This window comes from Heterodontus francisci, chromosome 7 (assembly GCF_036365525.1).
Source record: "Heterodontus francisci isolate sHetFra1 chromosome 7, sHetFra1.hap1, whole genome shotgun sequence".
NCBI classification, from domain to species: Eukaryota; Metazoa; Chordata; class Chondrichthyes; order Heterodontiformes; family Heterodontidae; genus Heterodontus; species Heterodontus francisci.
In genome coordinates, this window is record NC_090377.1 from 87,953,299 (window position 1) to 87,975,551 (window position 22,253).

General features: G+C 42.5%; 1 protein-coding gene across 1 annotated transcript in view; it reads right to left on the reverse strand.

The window, feature by feature from the left end:
• Positions 1 to 1,423: 1,423 nt before the first annotated feature.
• Positions 1,424 to 22,253, reverse strand: part of LOC137371748 (carboxypeptidase inhibitor SmCI-like) — a 52,926-nt gene continuing 32,096 nt past the window's right edge. The window contains exons 4-5 of the mRNA XM_068034591.1: positions 4,808 to 4,993; positions 1,424 to 2,654 (exon numbers count right to left, since the gene is read on the reverse strand). Of these exons, the coding sequence (XP_067890692.1) occupies positions 2,638 to 2,654; positions 4,808 to 4,993 (203 nt within the window). The 3' untranslated portion in view covers positions 1,424 to 2,637. The remainder of the gene's footprint in view (positions 2,655 to 4,807; positions 4,994 to 22,253) is intronic.

Below are 22,253 nucleotides of genomic sequence, written 5' to 3' on the forward strand. Positions count from 1 at the left end.
TTTGGACTTATGCAAAATGTTAATTTGCCCTTCCCACAGCCCTTACAGCTCCCCGCAGTGTTCACAACTTCTACACCCTGCCGCATTCCAGACATGACGTTTTCCCCATGCCCTTCTATTGCAACTCACTCACTGTTACTGACAAGCCTTTGAATGAGCTCCTCAATGAGCTCAGTGGGCAATTAATTGGAGGCGCTCACACTCCCCATCCCCTTCATCCCAGAGTTCCTTTAAAAATTGCTTTGCGTTCCAGAGGCAGTGGGACCCAATGCCGACCACCAAGAACACAATCTTCAAATTTCACATGCACTTACTCCTGTTCCCACCGGGCTTTCAAAATCCATCCCGAGATCTCCCTGAGATAGAAGGTTCGAAGAATCCACCATCTAGACTCACAGATGAGGGCCAGGATTTTGTCTTGGTGACAGGGTCTCAACCACTGGCAAAAGCGCTGGCGAGAGTCCCACGTCACCTCCTCTGGAGAAGGCCCACCAATTCAAGTGCCAATTAGGCACTTAAGTGGACAGTGGTGGGCCTTCCCCGGGATCAAGGACCCTAGTGACAGAAGTCCTGCCTTCTCAGAGCAGTTAGCCAATCTGAAGCTGGCAGCTCTTTAACTGAGCAGTGTCACTACAGGGGCAGAGGCTGCTGCTGGTACTGGACTCACCCGAGGCCCTGGACACAGGCCACAGGTAAGTCACAGTGGGAGGGGTTTCACAGAGCAGGTGTTGTGGGGAAGGGGGGTGGTCAGCAAGTGCAGGAGGTGGCTCTCAACAGGCTCCCCTTCCTGATGCCTGGTCCCTTATTCAGGCACTAGGTGCATTAATTGCCCATTTGAGGGCCTTAATTGGACTCAATTTGGGTGGAGGTGGGATGGTGGTGGGGTCCATCCCACCACCATCCCACCTGATTATATGCTCTTCCCATCTCCAAAACCGATGTGGGGGAAGAGCATAAAATTCCCTTGAAGAGTGGCCACTTCTGCCAGGCACTGAGGAATGATCATGCCTGTGGCACCAGGGGGCAGCAGAAGTTAATACATTCAGGGGAAGAGGAGGGAAATTCTTGTTGCCTTATCAGTTTCTCAGTAACATTTGATAAAATGCCTGGAACATTAAATAAAGCTAAAACACATTGATGGATTATCAAGTACTTTAAGTCACAAAAGCAGAGCATCTTTTCTTAACTGCCATATTAATGTTGCAATTAATGTAGGACTGTGTAATGTAATGATCACAAGTCGTGGGAGTCAGTTGCCAGCATTCGCCAGAGCTGGCGGGCAGCCATAAAGACAGGGCTAAATTGTGGCGAGTCGAAGAGACTTAGTAGTTGGCAGGAAAAAAGACAGAGGCGCAAGGGGAGAGCCAACTGTGCAACAGCCCCAACAAACAAATTTCTCTGCAGCACCTGTGGAAGAGCCTGTCACTCCAGAATTGGCCTTTATAGCCACTCCAGGCGCTGCTTCACAAACCACTGACCACCTCCAGGCGCGTATCCATTGTCTCTCGGGATAAGGAGGCCCAAAAGAAAGAAAAGAAAAAGAAGAATGTAGGACTACAATATTTTTTGCCACAGTTAACACAACATCCCTAACCATATATGTAAGGGTATTGAAAAGGATGCTTTACTTCAGCTTGGAATACAAAGCTGTGTATTTTCTTTCAGAACTGGTTATGTGTTCTAATGTTATAAATTCTTATACTACATTATACTATATCAAACATACTTAATCTGATAGAAATAGCATCTTGACCTGTGAACCACTACGATTAAAAACACTGTGATTTCGTTTTTGAAAAGAGGGCAATCATATAAATGAAAAGCATTATGACTTAGACAACCAACAACCTCAAACTCCTGACCCAATGGCAACCTACTTTCATATAATGGTACTCGCATTCATTTACCTTTTATACAAACATATTAAGGGAAGATTCTTATTATATTAAAATAGTGTACAGCAGTAGAGCCAAACTAGCCTCGAGTATTTTAACACATTACTTAAAAAGGTAAAGGACCCATGTGCTGAGCTAGGATGAAAAGAATAACTGAGCACTCCATTTACAACTAACTGTAAAACATATGGATCGGGACGTTACACTTCCATATTCTCCTGCACATTAAAATGAATGGGACTGACTATATAGTTAAATTATTAAATTCCAACCATCAGAATTATATATAAGGTCAGAGTGTTCATTAAGAAGTGACTGGCAGATTTTTTTGCTTGTTTGCTGGACGATCAATGTGACAAAGAAATTTGCAATTAAATGTATAACTTCACTGCAAAAAACATGATTACTTCGCTTGCTGTCTGGCAATAAAGACAATTCTGTTTTTTTTGTCTCAGGCCCAATAGTAACTGCATCTTTCTGGCATTGCCTAAAAGGCTCAGGACTTGCTACCTATGGTGGATGCAAGTTTGCAGATATTGATAGCTGGTGACTTAACAACAAGCTACTGTGTTCACTAACAATGCTTTTGCAAACAAGAAAACAGATTAAACAGGGATGTTTAAAAGGGCAGTGTGTGGCATCTTCAGGTCAAGCATCATTTAAATTCCAAGAGATTGAAAGGCATCCTGTGACAATCTTTTCAGTGATTGAACATTTCATGTATTTTCAGCCAATTTTAGGGCTATTGTCTTCTGATTCCTAAAAGTTAAAATAAAGAAATTTACTCGTTGTGAAATGTATTTAAATCTGCTTGCACAATTGTTCAACTTGCTTTTTTTATGGTTGAGGCAATTGCTGTTGTACTGAGAGGCACACAAAGATGTTCACAAGAACATGTTAAGTAAAACTGGGAAGGATGGAACAAGGGGCCTTTGTAGGCCTCATGCAGGATGCTTAATTTCTATGACATTCAGAAACTCTAATCATAATGCGACTTACCAAAGCAACAACTAATAAGCATGGTATGCAAATCACTCACCTGGGTTAAAAATGTGTTCATAAGTGAAGCCAAAGTTACACAAAAAAATAGCTTTGTGTGGAATATTCCAAAATAGTCTTATAACTTGGAATGGAGGTTGAAGGGGAATGAGTGTTTAGGGCAGCAGTTTTTATTCAATACTCTTTTTATAAAAGAAAATAATAGATGGACTAAATTACTTTGCCTTTTATTGTTTGACAACAATTTTATTGCAGAGCTGAAGCCTCTCAAATAGAATCTCTTGCCTTATTATGGCGTTCCCATGATGTAACGTTCTCATGTGTCCTGAAGCAGTTCCACTGTGAACAGTGGGCAATATGACTGCAAGCTGGTCTGAGGATTGCTCCCTAACCACCTGACCCAAGAAAGCCACCTGACACAACAGACTGATAAATCAGGTTGGCGTGAAGGTGCGCTCTACACTGTTTGCAATGAACTCACTTCAGAGTACTTCCTGTAACAGGCATTGCTGGAGTAATCTGTCAGAGAGGGGGGCTCTATGGTAAAAGATGTCCTCTGACCTTAATTTGGTAATTACATCAGAAACACAACAGGAAGTTTTCCTTTGATCAGAACACTTTTACAATTTCTCTACAAATAACATAGAATTTTTCATTGCGTGCCAGCAAGAAAACCAATATTTAATAAAAGAACAAAGAAATTTAGAGTCAGGTTATAGAAAAGAAGAAATACTTTGAACAAAAAGTACTCTCAGGACTTTCGAACCTCTTTAATGGAGAGATGAAGTGTATGGCAACAAGGCAAGTGCTAATTATACTTGAACAGGATGGAAATGTTCATGCTTTCCTTGTGTGTTTATATGTAGTATTTTACCAGTCTAGCTCTTAAAGTATTTAAAAATTTTTCTTATCTTTTATAGTCAGGGCTTTTCATGTCACGTAGAGTAGGCCATTTATCAGCCATTAATCTTGGAAGTAATTTGCCTGAAATTTTTCATCTGTTACAGGATGAGGGATCTATTGAATTTGGTTCGGAAGGAAGAGACTGGCTGGAGAAAAGCTTTCAATAATAAATAACCTCTGCTGTTGAACATTCACATTTGTCACTTAGGCTTTTCCTTTTAAAAGCTAATAGTTTGCAGGCAACAATTTTCACCCGTTCTGGTAATTAAATTACTGGTGCCCTGAGGGCTCTAGTGACAGAATGTTGAACTCTTATTCTGGAACCTAGGTCTAAACATTCAAAATTAGTTACTTCCGCAGGGTGACTTCCACTGGTCCCCGGCCACAAAAGTAAGAACTTTTCATTTAATGTCATCACTGATCAGTAGAGGGGGCTGTTGCTTTTTGGTTTAATGTCCAAGATTTTCCACGAACCAAGTAAAAAAAAACAATGAGCCAACATTAAATCGTTAGCTTGTAGTAGAGTGACAAAATATGTCAATAAGATGTATTCTAGGAAATGTAGCCAAACTCTGTAGACAAACAGCTGATTTCAAGTTTGGATTTGTCATTGGGTTCCTTAGTTTGATTAACATGGTCTGATCAAGTTTAAAATAATTTGAGGCTTCTTCAACAGAAAGCATACATCATAGCAAAATTGTTTCAACATCCATCTTAAAATGAACATCAGCTCCTACATATGCTGGATATATCCCAAAAGGTTTTTTAAATGCATCCGCATTCTATATATACTTGGTCTATAATAGAATGCACTGTACAGCATAAGAGCACACTCTCAGTACTCAATTAAAAGATTTTGAAATGTTTAAAATTTAAACCTTGTGGGGCTCATTATGTTCACTGTAACTCATACTACTTCTGTGATATTTAACTTTATCTTACCAGCTCCTATTAAAGTGCTAAGCAGCACAAAAACATGGGTTTTTGTTTCACTTTATATCTGTATATACCTTTTTTGCAGGTCCGACGACATTGCTGTTTGTTGATAAAATTGTTCTGATTTCCTCCACATCCACTGTAGGTGAAGGTTTCACAGCTGCCAGTGGAATAGTTGTAGAAGTATCTGTTTATGGATTTATTGCAGTCACCTTTGGCTGCAGGGGCTTTACAGAAGGTTAGGAGATCTGAATGCAAAACTGTTGAGGCAAAGATAACAGAGCAATTAACCCTGACGTATTTGATGTCCATCAAGTAAAGCCAAAATTCCGAGATCAATTGTGGTCGAGGCAATATTCTCCAAGCTGCAGTGATCATCTACTGCTTCCATTGTGTAGCATAAATTAAATCAGCATCCTACCACTTTTAATACCACAATCTCTGTGGAAATGCCCAGCAGGATTCTGGTGCTTCCATCATTTTTGTCTCAGTTAAAACACTTTGTTTTTCCATCTTAAACATTCCTGAATCTTTTCATCACTTTCCAATGAAAGCGTAATTTGTATGATACAACACGTTCCATCGCTTTATATTATAAAATAGAACAAGGCCCTGATTTTAACTCAGGGTGAGAGATGTGTGGGTAGCCGGACAGCCCAAGGCAGAGAGCAAACTGCACCATCCTTGGCATTGTGGATTCCTGCCCAAAAATGTCGGGAAGCAGCAGTCCACCTAACTGTCCTTTCCATGTCCTTTTCCATATAGAAAACATACAGTATCTGAATGCTTTTCCCTTGTCTTTAATAGCTTTTGTTTGCTTCCTCATTACCTAAGCTGGCTTTCTCCTTGTTAAGCCCTCACTCTCAGTACTCAATTAAAAGATTTTGAAATGTTTAAAATGATAGAATATAACAACACAGACTAATTTTGTGCCAATTATTACAAAGATCGTCTAATGAAGCTAGGAGAAGCAAGATTATTCTTACAACTCCACATTCATTTCAGCCATCCCTGCTCCCAAACCCATTGCCCTGTTTTGTTCTGGTAGTGAGTGGGTGGAGCTCTCAGCTGCCTATAGTAGTAGCAGTGATCTGCCCAAGGGCAGGTCCTCTGCTCATTTCTCCACACCTCACAGTCCTATGCTTTCCTCTTCAGTTGCTCGTAAAAGCCTCCCATTTTTTAACCTTCATGAGAAATGATCTATATGACTATGCAGGTCAGTAATGAGGGTTTCACACTCTGCCGGCTTATACTGACCTACCCCCACTTTTTGAATAATAGCGCAAGAAGTTGCAGACAAGGAACAATTTTACGAAATAATGCTTTGAGCGTGGATGTGCTCATTGGATATGCAAAGCAAGATCCCAGTGTGATCAAGAGATGTGGAGCAAAGATGGGTCAATGGAGTTGAAGTACAGTTGATCTAATTGGTGGAAAAGGCTCGAGGGGCTGAATGGCCTACTCCTGTTCCTATGCTCCTAAGAGGGAGCTTGCCACTGCAAGTGAGGAAACTCTGATGGTGCTTCACTGGGTTTCACCAGAATAGGCAGCAATTGATCTTAGAGGGGAATAGGCACCCCAAAAATCATAAGGTGAGCTCCTACTGAAGGCCATGAACAAGACAGAAGCCTTAAGTAGGTATTTGTGGCTGACTGAAAGGAGAAGAGGTGAATAACAAAGCCTTCTCCTTCCACTGGGGAGTTTGGGACCATAACTGCTGCTTGCTGAGGCCTTTCATCACCTTCCACTGATCTGGTAACTGAGGTGGAAAGGAAGGAAATCCCCAGGGACAAGGGCTCCCTTCCATCACCACTTGCATGAGGCAGGCATGGATGGAGCAGCCAGCAGCAGTCCTAGTGTGTGCAGGGGTGGCACAGATATGGAAGTCATAGGTCACATTGCTGGCTTTCTGGGGGGAGTTTAACCAGGCCTTGGAAACAGGGGTGGAGGCACAGGGTGAGGAGGGGTTGGTGGCGGGTGAGCAAAGTTAGAGAACAATGCATCAGGCCAGTTTCCCAACGTGTTCACATACCCTTTCTCGGGGACGAGACAAGTCCGCTGTTGGCAACCTGTCTGGCAGTGGTGGGAAGCCAATTGAGGTGGATAATTAAGCAATTAAATGCAATCTTTCACAGACATTGCAATTTTCCCAGCGTCACATGGGTTCCAAGCTGTGTCAGTACCTTGGCAACTCCAAGAAGGTAGCTGCACAGAGGCAGGTAGGAGCAGTATAAGAGTTCAAGTCTTTCTAACCTTTAACAACAAAAAAATGGCAAGGCTGATGTATTCTGCTGGCAGAGGCTTACCATTGCATGAGGAGCTCCTGGAGACTGATGTCTCTGATAGTGCTGGGGGTGCTGCAGTGGCGGACACTCCTATCAGATTGATTGCACCTTCATTGTGTCCCTCCCACTCCTGTTGCATTCCCTCAGTAGCATTCTCACTACAGACGCAGTGAATGTTGCCGGTCACCATTGCAATGGGGCGCACTGAATCAACCTCCTGCCTCCTTGGGCCACCCGGATTCCCTATTTGGACAGCAATTCCAGAGGCGGGTTCTTAATTGGTCGCCTTCCAGAACACTGAACCAGAAGGCGCACTGTTGTTGTGAACAAGTTGGGACCCAAAAATGGTCCTGACAGCCGAAAATTTTCTAAGTTCAGAAAATTCTACCCTCGCTACTACAAAAGCACAATTTCAGAAGGGATTGAGGAGGAGCATTCTCTGTCGTGTGCCAAGCATTGTGCAGTCTCCTATTTATGCACAAACACATGCTACATCTTACTCCTCCTCAGAAGGATGAAGGAGTGGCCACAATAAAATCTAGGGCCAACAGTCTGACACTGAACCAACTGTGTGACTCAACTACACATTGAACATAAAATTAAATAATTGGACACATAAAAACAGGCTTACAATTCCTCTATAATTATACATTTAATGGCACAGTCTTAGCTTCCAAAGAAATGAATAGGGGGAGTTTTGACTGTTGAACATTTTTACAGTCAAAGTAATAAATTTAAAATTGTTGTCATTGAATATCTGCTGTAATGTTCCAATCCTTTGGTGAAGACTGTATACATCTGATTACTGAAATTCTCTTCCAAAGTGCAGTTGTATAAGGGGCACAGTGAGGAAGATTAAGAGTTAACATTAGTTTTCTGTCAATTAAACGATTTTGCATTAATGACTGACCACTGGCTGACTGCAAGGTCACTTTGTCAGATGCTTAGGCTGTCATGATTTCTGAAAAATTAACAGCAAAGTCATGAAGATGACTTTCAGATATCCATCCCTTAATACTATGAGAAAATGATGTGATTTTAAAAATGCTAGAAGCTATACATAGTGCGATGATTGTGATCAGAAACCCCTTCCTAAACAAAGTGCAATTGATGAATAATCAATTCTTAGATGAGGTACAGCAATTGACTAAAAAGTCAATTCCATTGACTGAGGAAAGACCATTTTGATCAGGAATATGACCATAAGGATCATTTCCTCAGTTTAAAGCATAGTCCAACACAAATACAAGGTATGTTCTTAGGGAAGATTAAATACCAACTCTGGGTGACATACATGGGGTCTGGGGGGGCGGGGTCTGGGCCCCAAACAAGGGGCTTGAGGCAAGCCTGAAATTGGGCCCCAGGACTCATTAACATTTTATATGCATTTGAGCAGCATGTCAAGCCACTTCCTCACCAGCAGAGGCTCCAAGGTAATTCCCGGGGGGTGGGGGCAGATTACAAGCAGGCAATGGGGTGGGGGCAATGGGTTTGGGAGCAGGGATGGCTGAAATGAATGTGGAGTTGTAAGAATAATCTTGCTTCTCCTAGCTTCATTAGACGATCTTTGTAATAATTGGCATAAAAAAAACTATTTTTAGTGGACAACAGCTGCTGAAGATTCCTGAATGAAGAGCCCCAATATTCGCCCTGCTCATCACTATTCAGTTTCATAGAAGGGGCTTTAAACAGATGTCAGACTCCTTATTTACATACGTAGAGGACCAAACACCTGTTTTAAGTGGCCACCAGGAATGCCTGAAAAATGGCCTGGACCAATTTCGGGTCAGACGTTTTTCAGGCCTCCTCGGGCACTGAACATTGGTCCCCAATACTATTTTAAAATGAGATGCAATAAGGTCCATTTTCTATCCCACCTTTTGTTTGCATTAGCACACTTCCATTTCCACTTGTGTGCCTTCAAAAATTAATTTATCATTTACCTTCTGTATGCTATTACACCAATGTGTTTTGTTGAATGATAATTTTCTTTGGTCCACTGACTGGAAATCTGAATTTATTTGTTTTGAAGAAATTTAAAAACATTTAAAATAGGATGACTGCTGGCAGTTTAAGATGATCACCTAGTTTACAACACTGTATCCTACATTGCAAATGATTGTGAGGAGGGAGGTGAAATGTCTGTGCATTTCCCAGCAAGAACCAAGACCCAGGAAGTTTAAAGGAACTACGTGTTCTTTTCAGCAAGCAGATAAATACTGCTAACTGCTATGTTTCAATCACTGAGTGACTGTCATGAGATAAGCTCCACTCTATCTGTGGATTTTAAATTGGTGGTTATCTCTGCAGCAGAGGAGAAGCAACTGGATTCTGACATGAGCAGACCCAAGTGAGGGGCCCTCTCTCTCTCTCCATTCCAGCTTGAAAGCTTTCAAATCCTGCTTGTTGACTGACTAGCTTTGCATACACCAGCTACAATTCGAAACCCCGTTGGAGGAAATCATCCACATTGCTATCTCCAAGAGACTCACCGAACCAGTCATCTACCCCTTCAAACAAAAAGCCTCAGGATGACCGAATTCAGCTAGAAGCCAGCCGAATCAGTAAACGCCACAGACTTGTATACCTTTTCAATGGACTCCAACTCAACCAATCTACCTTTCCCCAGTCTGTAACCTATTTGTGTGTGCATAAACCTCTAGTTGCGTGTGTGAGAGTGAAAGTTGGTGCGTTGTTTATTATTTTATTAGTTCGGTGTAGGTACAATAAAGTTAACCTCTTTCTTTGTTAACTCAAGAAAACCTGTCCAATTGGTTCTTGTTATGATCATAGTAAGAAAGTAATCAACACCAGTATATCTACTTTAAGAAAGAATTAAACCTGTTGTGGTCAAACAAGGAGAGGGAAAAGAGGGAAGCCCTTCGACCCTCCTCACTTGACCGTAACAGAGGGAGTTCCACAGTGCTACTATTTAAAGAATGAGGTGCTGATGAGGAAGTGGAGACCTCCTCATAGACCTGCAGATGAAGAGCGGACAGCGGTTCACCAGGTAGTGGTACCGCCAAGGTACCGTAAGGAAATATTGAGAATGGCCCACAAGATTCCAATGGCTGGACATGTCGGTATCAGAGAAACCTAAGCCCACATCAGACAGCATTTTTATTGGCCACAACTCCGGATGTGGCGGTGTTTTGTAAGACTTGCCACATGTGCCAGATTGTGGGGAAGCCTCAACCTGCAATAAAACCTGCACCCCTAATTCCCATACTGGCTTTTGGGGAACCATTCAGCAGAGTGCTGGTAGATTGTGTGGGGCCCCAGCCAAAAACAAAAGGGAGTGACCATTGTGGAAGTGGCTACCAGAGGCTATCCCTCTAAGAACCATCTCTGCCAAGATAGTGGTGGAGGCTAACCCAATTCTTCACCTGATATGGGCTGCCTACTGAGATCCAGTTGGATCAGAGCACATATTTTATGTCCAGTATTTTTCAAAAAGTCATATATAATCTGGGAATAACCCAGCTAAAGTCCTCAATCTACTACCCACAGTCACAAGGGGCTTTGGAGCGGTACTATCATACCCTAAAGACAATGATCAGAGCATACTATTACGAGTGCCCCCATGACTGGGACAAAGGGCTGGGATTTCTTCTGTTTGCGACCAGAGACTCACCCAATGAGTCCACTGGCTTTAGTCCCTTTGAAATAGTTTATGGACAGGAGGTGAGAGGTCCTCTAAAACTAATCAAGGAGAGGCTTTTGGGACCCAGGAACAAATCTTCCCCGTTAGATTACATCTCCATGTTCCGAGAACGACTCACATGAGCATGTGCGGTGGCTCAGGAACAGCTAAAAATCTCCCAAACAGCTATGAAAAGGCAGGCAAGTAAACATGACAAGGCCAGAACTTTTCAGCCCGGAGACCATGTGTTAGTGCTACTACCAATACTCACATTGCCTTCCTGAACGGGTGATTTTGATGGTGATGAAATCTGGGTGACCTCTGGAACAAACGGGTTATCTACCAGTGGCGACTTCTACCACATTTCACTTTTCATTATCCAGTGAGTCTATGCTTACAAAGATATTAACAGCTCCACTACCAGAGTTGATAAAGAAGTGTTTGTTGGCTAATATTGCCAACAATGGGTGTATATCTTGAAATATTGAGTACTAATAACATAATTTGGGGCTTGAGTGTCAAAGAAGTTTAATTAACAGCAGAGATAATTAACAGCAGTACTGAAACACATTTACTGACCAAAATGGGGAAGTTATTCTTTTTATTGAGAAACCAAAGTGAAGTGACAAGGCCCGTAGGGTAGAACATCAGCAAAGTTGAAAAGATGAAGAGGGAAGACAATACATTATCAGGAAGCAGTGATTAGATGAATCCAAGTTTGGCTTTAAAACACCTTAAGGATGTTGGAGGAAGAAAAGACAGAGTTCTTGGGAAAGAAACAGACTAGGATATTCTGCAATAAAAGCAAAATACTGCGGATGCTGGAAATCTGAAATAAAAACAAGAAATGCTGGAACCACTCAGCAGGTCTGGCAGCATCTGTGAAAAGAGAAGCAGAGTTAACGTTTCGGTCAGTGACCCTTCTTCGGAACTGACAAATATTAGAAAAGTCACAGGTTATAAGCAAGTGAGGTGGGGGTGGGGCAAGAGATAACAAAGGAGGTCTAGATTGGACCAGGCCACATAGCTGACCAAAAGGTCACGGAGCAAAGGCAAACAATATGTTAATGGTGTGTTGAAAGACAAAGCATTAGTACAGATTAGGTGCACTGAATATTGAACAGCAGCAAGTGCAAACCTGAAAAAAAACAGTGGGTAAGCAAACTGAACAAACTAAGATTCTGCAGTCAGGAAGAGCATGTAGCTTATAAGGAAAAAGGTAGAAAAGTTTGGAGGAGTATTAACCATGTGCAGGACAATCCATATTTTAGATATAATTTTTTAAAGCACTTTCAAAATGCACTATTTCACAAGTCCAACACTGACCCCAAGGAGATTACATTTCCTTCATTTAAAGATTTTACCCCAAAATAAATTTCTAAGAGAAAAAAATGGTTGGAAATTCCAGATGTAGGGTGGGAAAGAAAAATAGCTGAGGCAAATTGGGATCAATGAAATATTGTCCAACTCCTGAGTTGCTGCACAAACACTTGTACTTAGGCAAGACCTAGACTATGTTCAGAGTGCAAATAAAGAAAGTGATGAAATATTAATGGTTAAATTAACTAAATGATGAGAAGAACTGAAGACTTTCCCAGCATCGGATCTTAGTATTGCCTTATATTCAGTCCGACCCACATAACTAATAAATTGGTATCAAAGACAGCACAGAATTATCAATGCACAGGGCCCAGAATATCCCACCTCACGCAGTGTCGTATTTCTCATGGGATAATGCGAATCATTATTGTGCTATAAAAATGTTGAACAAAACAGACCGAGCATTTCTTTGAAACTTTGGGCTACGTTTTACCAGCCCTATGGAGAGAGGACTGGCAAAATGGCGGCAGTAGGCATCAGGAGGGGAGCCCGACATCTTCCCACCACCAAGGCATATTTACCAACGGCTGGAACCTCAACAGCGCGGCTGCCCACTGGGTAGCCAAGTTAGCATTTAACTGCCCGATTAAGGGCTAGCTCCTGCCCTTGCCTGCATTTTACTGGCAGTGAAAGGGGTCGCCACCACATGAGGAGACTGCCAGATAAACCCTGGCAGCCTTCCAGTGGGTTCACAGGGAAGGGGCCCTCCTTTGTGGCTGCTCCATTGCCCACGAGGTGTCTCCCGGCAGCAATAGCTGCCCCTGTGGCTGCAGCACCACCACCTGAAGGTGTTCCTCATCCACCCTCCCCCCAACCCCCCCCACAAACGCCGGGTCCTACCTGCCTGGACCCAGCTCATTAAAAAAAAACATATCTTGTCTTTGAGGCGCCCTGGCATGAAGGCGCCCTTTCCCTCATCTTGCAGCCTCAGCAGTGGCCACCTGTGATGGTGGTGCTGTTGAGGCTGCCGAATTGTCAACCCTCTGATTGGGTCACCATATCTGCGAGGCAGGCTGCTGTCCTCAATTAGATGGCAGTCCCGGCAGTGGCCTCTTAATTGGCTGCCACTGGTAAAATGCCACCTCAGGGTCCCGCCACCTGCCGGCATGGAATTGGCTTCCACTTTTGGTCCCGGAGGAGGGACTTCTTCCCTGGTGATAAAATTCAGCACCAGTTTCTTTTCAAGAGATAAAATCAGTGGTTTATGAACCATCCAATTTTTTAAAAAAGCTAAATATTTCTATTTTTTAAAAAATGAAACAAAAACATTATTAGTGGTAGTGGCTTTTGCGTATGAAACCGGTTAAATTCTAGTCGGGATTTATTCCACAGTATATATCACCTGTCAGATTCCACAAATCCTCAGCAATCTTGTCAGTTCACGTAAAAGCTAACAGTAGTATTTAAAGTATTTTGCAATAGAAGAAGCCAGAGCGGCAGATTCCTGTTACTATCACCTACATGTCTAGCAGCTAGATAAGGCACTATTACAGGTATTGCAGCTGACTGACTACCGCCCACACCACCCACACCCGACGGTATATAGTAGAAATCCTATTGCAGCCATATAAAGTAACGTTACTGCAGCGACTCCTGACACTAATGGGGATATTTTGCAAAGCTGTTCAGTTTACAAGGGGAGCTGCAATCACATATGTTAGACTGGTGTCACGAGAAAATAGCCAAACTATACCTGCAAATTTAAGGGGTGATTTCATTCTCTCAATGGGGAGCTGCACTTGCAAGGAGCATGGGCTCGAGAATCAAGCTATAGAGTTGTTGCCTTGTCTCTATCCCACCTTCACGGTAAGCATGGCTCCCTGTTGACACTGTGAGATCACAAAATAACCATTTTAATGTATTAATAAAATTCAACATACGGTGTCAGCCATGGCTCAGTTGGTAGCACTCTTGCCTCTGAGTCAGAAGATTGTGGGTTCACGTGCCACTCCAGGACTTCAACAATCTAGGCTGACACTCTAATGCAGTACCGAGGGAGTGTTGCACTGTCAGAAGTGCTATCTTTTGAATGAGACGTAAAACCAAAGCCCTGCCTGCCTTCTTAGGTAGACTAAGAGATCCCATGCAGTATTTTGAAGAAGAGCAGGGGAGTTATCCCTGGTTTCCTGGCCAATAGTTATCCCTCAATCAACATCAAAAAAACATATATCTGGTCATTATCACATTGCTGTTTGTGAGACCTCGCTGTGTGCAAATTGACTGCCATGTTTCCTACATTACAAGAGTGACTACACTTCAAAAGCATTTCATTGGCTCTAAAATGCTTTGGAACTCCCAGTGGTCATGAAAGGTGCTATATCAATGTAAGGCTTTCTTCTTTTCTTTTAACCACCAACATAGTCTATAAAACCCTCCCACCTTATAGGACTAAACACCCTATCGACTGGAATAAAGATGGTTATGGCCATGGAAGGATCATTTTCACTGTGACCCATTGGTCTGCTAATCAGCTTGCAAATCCTTTCACTATTACCCACTATTGTTCAAGGGATGGGTGAGAAGATATGAAAACAACAACAACCATCATTGTTAGATGTACAAATTGCACACACTTTTATGTTCGGGGGGAGCTGTGGGGGGAGGGGGGGGGGGGGGGGTGAAACAACGGAAATATGCCAGTCAAAGATTAATGGCAAAGGTAGCTTCAAAGCAGACAGCCTGTGGATTAGTCGCCTGGCTGAAGCACAAGGAGATAACGATACATAGTCACACATTTGCATCACTTCCTTCAGGCAATGATATGCAAGCTTAAATAGAACAGAATGGAGCTGGCACTGGTAAGAACTTGATGATTTAGAGAAAAACAATCTTGTATGGAAGAAAAATTATAACTCATATTTAGTTTATACTTAGTGACAAATTTACATTGTAAGTTTCAACTTTGCAAACTGTATCTTAAAACAATGTGGAAGTGAGATGGGATTTCATTTTGAAAGACGATTAAGTTCAAGTGTGGCTTATTGGATTATTTTTGGTTTGCTCTAGCAAAGAGCACAGACATGATCAGTTGAATGGCTGCCTTGCAGTAGCTGTCTATAGTTCTACTGAATTGACGACGAGTTAGAAGTGGAAAGAGAGAAAAGTGGGAAGTACATTGTGGTTGCAACAGGTGCTGGCAGTCATGCAAGAAGTGAATCTGACCTAGAAATCATTGAAGAATGGCACAATATAGGAGAGAATGAGTGCCAACATTTTCACACACTGCACAGGAGACCTTGGTGGAGGAGGTGGAAAGGAGGAGTGATGTCCAGGGGCCAGGAGCCCCTCCAGACATACACTTAGAAGACATTGGAATCAGACAGCCATGGAGGCCAATGCCAGGAATCAAGCCCCAGGGACCTACACGCAGTGCCTCAAGAAGTTCAAAGACCTCACATGAGTGCTCAAGGTCAGTGAATGCATTTTCAAATGTCATATCCTACTAACTGCACCACTAGACTTAGACACTGCTCAATTCACCACATACCTATCACTCATCTACCAATAATCTCTATCAATTGGGACTCATACCTGACATAGCTTCACCTCTTCTTCAGACACTTAGCATTGCTCCAAGCCTCACACCCACATCTCACAGCTTGCACATACTGGCAGCTATTCAACTATGGTAGCCACATGAGCCAAACAGATTGCACAACATTCATGGATACCCTTCCCTCCCCCTCGCAGAATGAGATAGCGTACTACTGCAGGCAGTAGAATCTAATCTAAGGTGGATAGATGCATCTCCATGTTCTGACCCCCATGGAGGAGATGGTGCTGGCCATTATTGGGACAGCCTTTGCAGAGGCTGTGGTCAGCAGGGGGCTATAACCATCAAAGCTGACATGATCCTCATACCTAATCATCCTTCTCTCATCCAACCTCTGCCTCATCACATATTCTTCTGATTTACAAGCTGCAAATGGTGTAAGCATGCACCTCTTACTTTCCCCCATTACTTCATCACACCCTTACCCTTGTGCCTTCCTCCTCTCAGATACCCAAGAAGTGCAACCTGACCAGTTAGTGGAGGAACAGCAAGAAGCCAGTGATGGTGAAATCACAGCAGCGTTACTCAAATACAGACACTATGTGTAACTTAGAGGATAGCACAGAGGTGGGATCTGCACATGGTGAAACACTGGACATGAACGGCCTGCAAGGGCAAGGACAGCACACATATCAGTTCGCTGGAGGGCATGGTCACACATGAGTTCTACTGCAGAGGACTCAGATGAAGTCTTCAATGAGGCAGTGTACAGAAGAACATTGATGGGTCTACACAACAAAATGTGTGGTGCATTGGGATGCCTGCCAGAAAGTCTGCATGTAGCAGACCACCACAAATCTTGACACCTACTCTGCTGAATACTGCAGGGCTTCTTCAGAGCAGTCCAGGCAGCGCAAGCGTTGTTGGAGTCAATCATTTGCTCTATCACATGTCATGTAGTAGCATGGCTTTCATTCTACGTATGCTGCACATTTCTGCATAGGTTATGCATCAAAGTCATCAACCATGTCATCAGCGGACACCCCTTATCACCCAGTAGCCACCCTTTGGTTTTGTTGCAATGGCCCAAATGCAGCTGACACAGCAGACTGCTGCAGAATGAAGGCATCATTCCTACTGCCAGGATACTGGGCATTGACCTGTAAGGTCACGCACAAGCTGAAAGTTGAGAAAGTAGAATCCCTTTTGGTTCCAGAATAAGACAGAGTTGACATGTGGCATCCACAAAACAATGTGTGTGCAGTTAATGATACCCTGCACCATAGGGCAGCCTGCAATCCTGGCAAAGTCACAAGCTCACTCTGCCTGCTTCTCTCTTGCAAGGGAGAATGGAATATAGTTAGCTCTCGGAGTAGGGAGTGTCAGTGACCTCCCTCATGCGACAGCGGACATCAAATTGTGAGATGTTGCAGATATCTCCTGCCCCAGCCTGGAAGGAGCCAGATGCTTTATTTAGAGATACTGAAACAGGCCCTTCAGCCCACCGAGTCTGTGCCGACCAACAACCACCCATTTATACTAACCCTACAGTAATCCCATATTCCCTACCACCTACCTACACAAGGAGCAATTTACAATGGCCAATTTACCTATCACCTGTAAGTCTTTGGCTGTGGGAGGAAACCGGAGCACCCGGCGAAAACCCACGCGGTCACAGGGAGAACTTGCAAACGCCGCACAGGCAGTACCCAGAATTGAACCCGGGTCCCTGGAGCTATGAGGTTGCTAACCACTGCGCCACTGTGCCACCCCAAAGTATAAAAGTTTATTGCAACAGTCACTTTTAAGTCACAGTCAATGCATCCTTGTCCTGCTCTGAGGGTGCATTTGAGGCTGAAGCAGTTAGCTGATTTCAATGAGAACAGTTTACGAAGTTCAGATACCTTACATGTTGTTCCTTGCTGTGATTCAGGTAGGAGAATTATTCCCTGAGCACCCTGGGCCAATAAATCTCCTGTGGAGAGCCCTTCTCCCCTTTTTCCTCCCTCCTCATCCAGCAGCTTTTCCTGTTCTGCGTGGCCTCTGTTCATTCCACAAGCCATGCTGCATTCCAAGGGAAATGCTGCTAGTGCACCCATGTCTGAGAGCAACTGGTTTGTGCAAAGTCTTGAAGTCAGCAAAAGCTCCTTCAGCAATTTCCACACCCCTCCCTGTAGACTTCCGCCTCTTGAAACTATTATAGGGAGCACTAAATGCTTGCAGAATCAAAGCAACAGCCAGACGGAATCACCAGCAAATAGTGGATGATCCCTTAATATAGTTCTGGCAGTTAGGGGTCCTTCCTGCTACTGATCCCCTGTTCAGCTATGAGAAATCAAGAGAGTGCATTAGCTGGATGTTCGGCTCCAAAATGGCACTGTTGGCCTCAAATCAGCATTGCACACGGACTGACATCATGATCTGCCCGCTCTGCATAATTCTGGCAGATGTCCACAGCACCTTCTAATGCCCTCATCAATATAGCACCTGTGCGATTCGCCCAAAAGTATGCGCACAGGACCCAGACGTCATTTTGGATCTCTAAGGGCACTCGTAGCACCCAAAAAAGGCGCAAATGATCCCAATTTCTCACCCAGCAATTGTCGAGAAAACATGTCATCTTGTTTTGAACTGTGCTATTTTCCACTGACTTCATTCACTCGTAACCTGATTATAACCTTAACCACAGCTTGCCTCAGTTGGTCATAAACTCAATGGGGGTAATTTTAATTTTAATCACTGGGTGAAACACAGGTGATAGTGAATCAGCAGCATGTTTTCACTTTGCTCAATTTTCCTTCCCATTTCTAACCTTACTTGGAGGTAACTCTGTGCTTCATGCCTGAACTTGATGCTGGAAAGCTTCACAACCAGGAATTAAAACAAGATTAGTTGATTTATATAACAAGAACAAAATTCATTTAGAATTCTTTAAGAACGACTCCACTGGATAAATAAGGTACATTTTTCATCAGTTTTACTGTTGTACAGGGATAATACCGGTAGCATTTTAGTACTATCCTCACCTCCTATAGCCAATGTGTTGGTGTCAATGCAATATGTCTGCTATATGCAGTGAACGCTGTAACCAAGGAATTTAAAAAGAGTAGTTTGGGGCAACAACAAGGAAGTCAACAAGCTGGTAACAAGGGTTCACAGAAGGTTTAGAGGACCTGGAGGGGGTAGGGACTGAAAGTGGCAGGGCTGCCATTTCATATTTGAATGAGTAATAGTCATTTCAATGACAGTCACGTTGCTTGTCCTTAAATAGTGTAATCGTGAAATCGTCACCAAGAACCATGAAAGGACTTGATGGTATTTATGCTTTAACAAGACATGAGCAGTTAAGGCAAATATTTACTCTGCTTGAACTGTCCATAATAGTTGGCATGTTTAATATGTTTTCAGTGGCATCTTTGTAATTGCTACCTGTGACACTGGCTAATGGTCAGTACCATTTGCCTGATATAGGCAGCTGTCCAGGATTAGGAGGATAAGCGGGTTAGTGTGAGTGGTGGGGACTGCAGTGCAATTGAACAGCATGGAGTTACAGCATCACTGTGCACCATTTTGAAACTGGGGAAAGTACAGTTTTACACAGGTGTAAATAGACACAAGTATAGAACCTGGCTGGGTGGCTTCTGAATGGCTGCAGTTTCTAAAATTAAAAGAGCCATTAGAATGTCGACAGCAGAAATGATTCCCTTTATGAATGGTGGAGAAGTGCATGTAATCTGATGAGTTATAGTCACAAACATCTTTCAGACTGGGGGGCTTCCAAATTAAGGTTTAATTGCCATTAGAAAAGCAATATTCCTTTCTCAGAATGTTTTGCGACCTATATCGATTGAAATCTCAAGCATAAGAAAGGATGTTGTCTTCAGTTTAGATTTATAAAATGATTTAATTCTTGTCCTTATTTTTCTTTTATTTTAATTACACCCAATAAGTTATTTACAGATACTTCCATTCCTAAAAATGTTGCACCTATGTAGAAATCACTGACTACCCCTCACTGATGAATAAACAGTAACTCCATATTGTTAGCTCAAGAAATGTTGTGGAAAGAACTTTGCACATTAACTAAGTTAATAATGGACACACATTGCACACTCTTGTTAAACCGCTAGGACAACTGAAGAACAAGATGATCAATGGAGACCATCAATCATCTAGCTTATCTACTTTCTGGACAGTGCATACGTAGTCCATTATTGATACTCAGTCAAAGCCTCTGTAGATTTTTCTCTGCACCACAGGGGTGTGTCGAGGGAGACGGAAGGATGCGAGGTATTAAACAAGCCTCTGATTCAAACTTGAGCATACCCTGCCAAGTAGGTTAGGTTAAATCAATTCCTTATGTGTTTGAACTTATTCGCCAAATATTGATCTGCTTCTGCAGCCTCTCACAGTGGTATGACTGCCAAGCACAACAGTCCTCAATCAAAGCCAAAGATAACTTTCAGACAGATTTCTATGTTCCCTCTGCCCAAATAAAACATGCACATAACAGCAGTTCATGCAAAGGTCATTTCTTTTTCTTTCTGTTTTCCTTCTCTGAAAATGTTCTCCACTTACAAGTACCATCTCTTAACTAGCTGAAGCATGTTTTCTAGACATTGCCTTTGCCTCTTGATCCGGGATTGAGGGGAAGTCTGCCTCTGGTGCAACCTGACTTGTCTGACATCCCTCCTTTGCTTTTCTTCTGCCTTCAAACAATCTAAGTATAAAATTCTTTCCAATGAAAGACCCATGGTGACAAAGTAATTCTCACCAACTGAAAATGGTAGTGCCAAAACTTTTGGCAGAAACGGTTAGAAAATAAAGAAAAAAAAATCCTGCAGGCTTCAAAGTTCTGAATTTTTGACTGACACCACATCATAAATTTTGGCTTCTTGTCAACATGCAATAGAACAGCTCGAAGGAGTGTCTTATTTATATAAACAGGTTGAATGCACATCACATATATATCAGAAAATTGCATGTGCAGTCATTCAAATATGTTTCAATTTAATTCTAATATTTAAATTAAGCTATTACTATTCACAAATATCACCCAATTAGAAGCTGAAAGGAGACCAAATACAGCTATGACACTGACATCTCAGAAAACAGGATAAATCTAACCTAACTAATTACTGTCCTATCAGCTTCCTTCAACCCATCAGTAAAGTGATGGAAAGAGCAATTAATAACACCATCACCAATAACCTGTTCACCAATGCTTGGTTTGGGTTCCACCATAACTGATTAGTTCCAAACTTCATCACAGGCTTGATGCAGATATAAGAGTAACTAACCTTGACATCATGTATGGCACCAAGGAGCCTGAGCTAAAATAAGGTTAATGAGATTAAAAGAGAAAATCTTTCAGTTGTTCGAGTCATAGCTGACACAAGGGAAGTTAGTTATAGTTATCAGAGGCCAAATGTCACAGCCCCTGGACATCATTGTAGGAAAAATATGACTTGCATTTATACAGCGACTTACATGACCAGTAGACGTCTCAAAGTGTTTTATAGCCAATTAAGTACTTTTTTGGAAGTATAGTCACTGCTGTAATGCAGGAGTTCCTCAGGAAAGTATACTCAGTCCAACCATGTTCAGCTACTTCATCAGTGACCTTCCCTCTATCAAAAAGACAAGAGGTATGCTGGTTGCTGATAATTCCATAGCACTCAGGTTCTGATAACCTGCAGTAAGAGCTGAATTACAGCAGGCCTTAAAATAAATGACAGGTAACAGTCATGTCACATAAGTGCAAGGTAATGACCATCTCAAATAAGAGAATGACTAGCCAATTCGCAGATCTTCAATGGTACCACCATTAGTGACTGTCCCACCATCAACACCTTGAGTTCTACCACTGACCAGAAGCATATCTAGATCATCCATATCAAAACAGGATGGAGGCTGAGTATTCTGAAGTTCGTGGCTCACTTCAAAACCTCTCAAAGTTTCTTCCCACCTACGAGGCTCAATAGACAGAATATTAATCACTGACCTGGTTGAATTTAGCTGCAACAATACTTATGAAACTCAACACCATCCTGCAGAAAGCAGTTTGCTTCATCAGATTCCCTGCCAGTGGATTCAACACCCACCCACTCCATCACCAATATGCTGTGACTGCAGCATTTACAGGATGCACTGTAGCAACTCAGCTTGGTTATGTTGACAGCACCTCCCTTTCTTGTAACCTTCATCCCAGAGAAAGACAAGAGCATTGTCATGGGAGTACCATCATCTACAGGATCCCCTCAATATCAAATACCATCTTGGCCACTCTTATTATCGCTCGGTCGATATCCTGAAGTTCCTGAAGAGTATTGTGGAAGCACTATCGCCTTAAGGTCTGCAGTTAAAGGAGAAAGCCTTACCACCAGGTTCTTAGGGAAAGTAAGAATGGGCAATAAATACAGCCTAGTCACATCCTGAGAACAAATAAACAAAAGGTGAGCAAAATGTTTACCCAGAATCCTGATTCTTCCTGGTCAATACTTGTACCACCAGTGGTACAAACCCCCTCTTATCTTTCAATTCAATGATACCAGGCAATTAAGAATAACCATGAGGAGTATATTTTTAAATTGATGAAATACATAATTACTGTTCTTAATTCGAAATTCTTGGCACAAAATTTAGTTGTCTCTTTTTAAAATATTTGCTTTGGAGACTATTTTGAGCAACATACAGTTCTCAATGTTGTGTGAGATAGG